The sequence below is a fragment of the Halyomorpha halys genome, unplaced genomic scaffold (genome assembly GCF_000696795.3).
Source record: "Halyomorpha halys isolate HHAL.00 unplaced genomic scaffold, Hhal_1.1 Scaffold21.1, whole genome shotgun sequence".
In the NCBI taxonomy this organism is placed as follows: domain Eukaryota; kingdom Metazoa; phylum Arthropoda; class Insecta; order Hemiptera; family Pentatomidae; genus Halyomorpha; species Halyomorpha halys.
The window spans coordinates 270370-278186 of NW_027112014.1; the positions used below are offsets into that span (position 1 = coordinate 270370).

General features: G+C 32.7%; 1 protein-coding gene across 2 annotated transcripts in view; it reads right to left on the bottom strand.

The window, feature by feature from the left end:
- The window catches only part of LOC106681891 (leupaxin), a 208802-nt gene that overhangs the window by 180758 nt on the left and 20227 nt on the right, over nt 1-7817 (bottom strand). Inside the window, exon 1 of one of the 2 annotated variants that reach the window (XM_067049918.1) lies at nt 6969-7195. The exons of the other annotated variant lie outside the window; for it this stretch is intronic. Coding sequence (XP_066906019.1) covers nt 6969-7053 — 85 coding nt within the window. The 5' untranslated portion in view covers nt 7054-7195. Of the gene's footprint in view, nt 1-6968; nt 7196-7817 lie in introns of those variants that run through there. 2 annotated transcript variants of the gene reach the window in all.

Consider the following 7817-nt stretch of genomic DNA (forward strand, 5'->3'; position numbering starts at 1 on the left):
CAAATAAACTCATTCACAAAGACCTTAACATCCCATTCGTTGCAGATTTGACCCAAAACAGATATGCGTCTTTTCATTCCAAACTCCTTAACCATCAACTGATAATCCTCTGAGAAGTCTGAAAAGAAGATGGCCACGGGACCTTCTAATTTAAATTAATGTTTCAAGTACCACCAATGCGTGGTTCCTTCCCAAGATTTTCAAGTGTATATAAAAAAAAACATACAACATATTTACCTATTGTATTATTTTGTACAGTTGTAAATTACATTAAATAAATAATAAAAAAAAATTTTTTTCATCACATCAGTGTAAGAAATTCGTTTAAAATTAAAACTTATCGATATACGGATCGTATAACGTAGTAAAACATCTATGAACGAACACTCAGGAATGCACAGTTTATTTTCAGTCGTTTCCGACCTAATTCGAGTAGGTCTTACATCAACACAGCCATTGAAAACAACAGGAAATATAAATATTTCCTCTTACACAATAAACTAAATTCACATTCGTGATTTGAAAACTACTTGCAAGGATAATATTATTGGTCGAGGAGGATGCACCGAGGTCAGTAGAGTGCCCTCAGCAACCGGCTGCGATAACATCACGTAATCGATAGTTTGATAACGTTTAATAGTAGCCATAAATCGATAGTTGACAGCTAACGCTTGAACGTTAGTTATAAGTAATGGTTAACAACAAAACAATAAAACAGCGGAACTTAGCCACTAACAATGTATTTTTCACTCATCTTTGTTCATCATAAAACTGATAAAAAGTTATTCGATTCTATCATTAATGCTTAAAAGCGCAGTCGCGATTTTAATGAAAGAGAGGACTATTATAGCAATTTAATTGGTTGGGTCGAGCCTTCTGAAACACACAACGGTGAAATTAATTGTTCTCTCTCATTTTCATATAAAAACATTAAAAGTTCGCCATAGAATGAATATTTCACATAACGTCTATCTTGACATACATATTCCAGAGAGAAATAAAATAAAACGAAGAAAATCGCCTAAGTTTAAACCTGAACACCTCAAAATATTTTGCAAATGCGCCAAATGTTTGAATAAACTCAAATCAAGAAACATGAAGTTATCGAACTATATTAGAGCACTTTAATTTTTTTTTTAAATAATTTATTTATGGTTATTTACAACTAGTAAATTTGCTATAAGTTATAAAATGACATGATACAAATATGTGGAGAATCTACCCATTGATAGAACTCCAATAACATTTCTAGGGAAGGTCTCGGTCAAACAAAATCCTAGGAGGATTACCAGGTAATTAAGGAGAATCCAGGTTAGAAACAGGTGGTTTTGGGTGGTTAGGAAGATTATCATGGAAGGATTGGTGGAAGGATTCTGGCCAAAACGGCAACATATGAAACATTGAGGTCCTGATGGATGATTTGATTTGTGATAAAGTAAGGAACATTAAGGATTTCGGACTATAAGGATTGGATAGGAGAGGAATCCGATGGTTCAGTGGAGCCCCATAGCTCAACTCCCAATTTCCAGATACACTTTAAATTTAAATTAATTAAAATTTTACCTAAACGAACAAACAACTTCATTACACTATTATAAAATGAACTTCACTATACCCAATATTGAACCTTTATTGAAACTTTATATAAAAACAACAATTATTTAATACGCTGAGGAAACATGAATGAAGGAATGTCGTAGAACAAGTCTATCACTAAGATATTTTGCCTGGAAGCAGTCGATAGCAGGTGACTTGGCACTCGCAAACACAACTGAGTCGCGCCTTGAGCAAGCGTTTGTGAACAATTATTTAGAGAGCAAACCAAGTTGTCAACGCTTGGTTAGAGCAAATAGAGGTTCCAACATTCATTCTATAGTTATAGTAAAGCTCTAACGAACCGAAGCTTCGATGCCGATATCAGTAATAGCTATCTAAATACACAAGTCTAGTGATGTCCGTTCAAATTTAAGTTATCCTCCCACTTATTTTTCGGCCGCCTCTCGGACGTTTACCCGTCGGTTTAGTGTTTATTAACATTTCAGGAACCCGTTCACTAACAGCCAAACGCACCCATACTATTCGTCGCAAAACAATAACCTAATTATTTTTGCCATGTGCAATTCCCGCAATTCGGCGATGTGTAGCCATCTAAATCACCTTATTACTGTTATTTAGGAGATACGCACTATTAAACATGTGCGATTAGGTTAAACCAGGGCCCAATTTTATTATTTTTATAAATTGCAGTTAAATTCTAGTAATTTACTATAATGAGCTTAACTGATCAAATTATAATTTAAGGAGCCATATTTGAAATCATGGAAACAAAAATAAGTGATTAAAATTGGATTAGAATCATTTATCCACCACTAGGTCTTAGTAAAAAAACTTTTTTTAAATCTCATGTAAAATTACTTTATGATGGTTATAATTGAATTTTAGATAATTATATTGTAAATAACTTTTATATGAATTTAAATAACTAAATAGACAAAAATGTAGTGTGAAATAAAACTATAATATACCCACCAACTTGGTTGTTTAGATAGTTTATATACATAACAGTGTTATGATAAGTTAGTGATAGTAAAATACGAAGGTGAGGATACGAAATAAATGCTAGGTGCTAAAAATAGGTAAATTAATGAGTAAAGAATTGTATTTTCCCTTATTGTTTCTGTTTTGTAGGTTTATTTTAACTGTGTTAAATTGATTTGGGTATAATAGCATGCAAATTTTAACTAATTAATGTTAAGCTGTGATACTAAAATTAAGGTAAGCAAATTATAATTAATTATGTTTTGATACTGCTAATAATAAGTCATAATTAAAGCTGTTATTTTATTAAATTGTCCTTGATGATGGCAGTATCGGCCGAAACGTTGGACATGTAATATGTTTTAATAAAGAAGGTTGAGACTAATTGGATAATTTTTATTATTAATAAAAATAATGTTAATTACTTATTGAATTAGAATCATATTTATCCGTCACTAGGTTTTAATAATAAAAACTTTGTAAAAAATCAATTAAACAGATAAGGAATAACCCCCTTAATTGTTGATTTCATTATATTAAGTACATTTCATAGCATGAACTAGTAGCCAACGAAAACAGGTTATCTCAGTAAAAAAGGAGTATACAGAAAAAACTAAATAATATACAATAATTACGAGGGAAAAAAAAAACTTTTTTTTCCCCTCATACCCTCCTGTAATGATTTTAGTGGGTATTTGGTACGTAGATATAGGAGGTATGCTATGAGTATATCTGGGTGTTAATGATACCTTGGATTGCCTTTTGGCATTATAAGGTTAGGTGAGGGGTCCAATGAAGGTTGTATCTAGGTTGGCTTACGCTAGTGGATTATTGGAACAACAATCATAATTAACAACAAAAACCAAAAATAATTAAAATTATCTTAAAAACATTCATACTTGAATCTATTTACCGAGTATATAAACAAGTTTATGCATCGTTTCTCAAGAAATATTCGTAAACGCAGTTGTCAGTAACTGTAAGAATAGTTTTTATGAAATTCTCTCATTTCCTTGAGGATTATATATCCATTACAATATCAATTAAACGAAAGATCTGAGTGATATTTGTAAACAAGTATGAAATAGGGAATTTATTTGAAACAAGATTTTAGATAAGAGAGTGATATTAGTAGAAGATAATTCGTAATTAAAAGTTTTATAATTAAGTAAAAGGGTGACAAAATGGCTTAATGTGACTAAGCTTATTAGACCTGGGCAGAATAGACTGTAAAAAAATTTAATAGTTGGACGAGAGGTGTGAATTTATAGTTACGATTGTCCTTGAGGTTGGATAGATTGGCCGAAACGTTGAACATTTAAAATATTAATAAAGAGAGTTTGAGACTTAATTAATACAATTTATTTTATTTAAATAATAACATTATATAGAGAAAAAATCAAATCTATTCCACTAGTATATAAACAAGTTAGCGAATAGTTTCTCGTTTAATTGTTGTTAGTATTAGTCATTATTGGAAGAATTTGACTGTCTTTTTAAAATATTCTCAATTAGAAATAGGGAAATGTATTTCAATGCCATCTATCAGTTAGTAATAACCCTTTGATTGCTTCCCAAACTCTCCAGTCCCATATTACAATCTTCGAAGAATGGTGTCGAAATTGGAGGATAAAAATAAATCCCAACAAATCCCATGTAATCACATTTACTCTTCGTCGTAAACCTGCCGACTGCCCTCCAGTATACTTCAATAATGTGGCTCTTACCCCTGTCGAACAGATCCGCTATCTTGGACTACATCTTGACAAACGACTAACCTGGAATCCTCACACAAGACTGAAAAGACATGAAACTGCAGGTCGATTTCGACTATTACAGCACTTACTAGACAAACGGTCTAAACTTCCAACTCATTACAAAAGACTGATCTACATGACTGTAATAAGGCCAATCTGGACATACGGAGTTGAGCTTTGGGGCTCCAGTAAACCTTCGAATTCCTCTCGTATTCAATCCTTACAATCCAAAATCCTACGTAAAATCCTCAATGCTCCTTATTTTGTTACTAATAAAACCATCCATAAAGACCTTAATGTTCCTTATGTAACACATTAATATATATATATTATTTCTTCCATAATAAACTCCCTAACCACCCAAACCCACTAGTTTCTAACCTTGCTTCCTCTTCCATTCCTGGCAATCCTCCGAAAAGAAGATTGCCTCGCGACCTTATATTGTAAACTGTTTTTAGAGTTCTACTACTGGGTAGTTTCTCTACATCCTGTATCATACCATTATGTCAATATGATCAAATTTACTTGTTGTATTTTTTATACAGTTGTAAATATCAATAAATAAATAAAAAAATGCCATCTATAATACTACTAACACTGTTCAGCAAAACAATTATGAAGAGGAAGACATGTAAACAGGTCTCTACATGGACTCGAGAATTTAGGTTTTAAAAATTAAAAAGACTGATCTACATGACTGTAATAAGGCCAAGAGTTGAACTTTGGGGCTCCACTAAACCTTCGAATTCCTCTCGTATCCAATCCGAAATCCTTTGTAAAATCTTCAATGCCCCTTACTTTGTCACAAATAAAATAATCCATGAAGACTTAAACGTTTCATATGTAACCGATCTAGCCCGAACCAGATATCGATTCTTCCATTACAAACTCCCTAACCACCCAAACCCCAACTTCCTCTTCCATTCCTGATAATCCTCCATGGCGCCTGAAAAGAAGATGGCCTTGAGATCTTCAAATGTAGAAATGTTATTAGAGTGCTACCAGTGGGCAGTTTTTCTAAACCTGCATCATGGCACTATAACACCAAATTAACTAGATTTGTTTTTATGTAAATACAGTTGTAAATGTCAATAAATTTTTTTTTTAAATAAAAAGAGGTGATAATATGAAACTTCAAAGTTATCAACTTTTGGGCGCCTTCGAACATTGAAAGGCATCGAATTGTTTGCTCAGCAATGTGTCAGTGATTTAAAATCATGACCTACATTGAGTAAGTAAGTGAGTAATCTTAATATAAAATTTAATAAGTTATTGACTAAATTTGTTAAATATTAACTTTATTTAAATACGATTTGTAGAAATTTTGAGATTTTTTCTTTTTAAAAAATAAATTATATCAGTTGTCAATTGTTACAAAAACATTTTTTTGATATTTGAAACGTAATTTGATAAAGTAAAAAAAAAAGAAAAGTCTATTGAAGTGGATTCGATAAAAACAGATAACCACAGCGATCGCTCAGCAACGAGAGATCACTTTATTATAGTCAGAATGATGTAATGTTGACATTATCACTTCTATGTTATTCTAAAATAGTTTGTATTCTTTACAGAATTATCTATTTTTTTTTTTTTATTCTCAATTCTATTTCTAGAACTTTCAGTCACTGTTTCGAATCGGCTGATTTGCCAACAAAGCGACAGTCGCAGCTTAAGCCATCGTTCAAGGTGAGTTGTACTACACCGTGGTGCAATGCCATCACAGACTAAACACGGAGTCATGCTTTCTTAAGTATCTGTCAAGAGCTAATCGATACTGTTTAAATTTTAAAGTTACGGCATAAAAATTCAATTTTTATATAAATAGCACTATTGGCTTTCGCAATAAATAAACAATAATTTAAAATTACTATAAAATTAATAAACTGTTTTAACAAGCTATGACATCTTGCATGAGAAACATATCGATCCCAATAGTCGTAACTCAGCATTGATGGACAAAAACCTAATTATTTTTTTTTATTTTTTAATATTTGGTGAAAATAATGTAATCTAACATCAATATAAAAATATGATATTTTATTTTTATTTTTTTTGTTTTATTGAAGAGAATTGATACAATACGCCACTAATTACGGGCATCAAATATTAGTGTTCAAATACACAGAAATAGAGAAACAAAATTTAAATTTAAAATAATAAAGAAATATGTAAATAAAAGATAATATTATCTTCATTTGTATAATTAAAATATGAATCAATCATATATCAAAAATATAATAAAATAAAACATGACAAAGAAAATTAAATTTAAGTAACAATAAAATAAAAACACATTAGGTTACAAAAGATATTAAAATTTAAAAAACATATTCCACGACAACTTTCAATTCTGATCTCCAAGAACCTTCAGGAATGGATGCAGATTGTTTTTAGGGGGGCGCAAAAAATAAAATCAAGTAATTTCTTTAAAATCATCTTCCTAATATTTTGATGAATGGTAAATGAATGCACAAATTCTGCACGATTAACCTAGAATTTAAACTGGAGACAACAATCTCTGTTAAGAAAAACTACAGTTTACAATTTTTTATTTGTTCAGACAGGCGCGCGCCCCCCTCCCCTTGAGGATCCACCAATGGACACACCTCACCTAACCTCTCGTAACCTTCACAGATTTACGTTTACACCTTAACATATACATAATACACTCACAGGCGGGAGAACTTCCACCCTTGAGAGCACACCTGAACGGCTGGTAGTTGCCGGGCTGGTAGGTGCCGTAAGCAGTCCGGTCCATCACTGCCACGGCGGGCGTCCCACTCCTGGCGAGCGGGGGAGGGAGCGGCGGGGATATTCTCCAGATCCTGCCGGCTTCCAGGTAGACCCGAGGAGGGGTAGCGTCCAGGGGGGTCAAGGGTGCGAGCAGTATCTCCTGAAGGACCCGGGTCTATCACACCTCCATAGCTATGTTCGCTGACGATAAAGCTGTGTTCTCTCAACATGATGACATAATAACAGCTAGAAACACTTTGCAAAGTCACCTTAATGATTTAGAACAATATTTCACTAAATGGTTGATTAGCTTGAATATTGAAAAATGCAACTCAAAAATTTTTACTCTTAGACGCCCACCAGATCCACCGGATCTAATCCTCAAAGGTAAAAATGTGAAATGGAATTCTGCCAGTGAAACAGTAAGATACCTGGGAATCATCATATCGCCAATACCGTCTTACCTGGAATCATCATATCAACATCAAACTAACTCAAACTTATGGAAGGTTAGCTATATCCTATCCTAAACAGAAATTCCAAAATAAAACCAGAAACAACTGTTCTTATATTTAAAACAATTCTCAGGTCACTGCTGATGTACGGCTGTGAAGTATGGAGAGCGGCATCCTTCACGAAAAGGAAAAAACTACAATCTTTTCAAAATAAAGTCCTAAGAATCGCAGTTAATGCTCCTTGGTTCATAAGAAATAGCCAATTGCATCGCGAATTACAAGTGGAGTCAATAGAGGATTATATCAAAAAACGGTTCATGAAGTTCCACTCCCA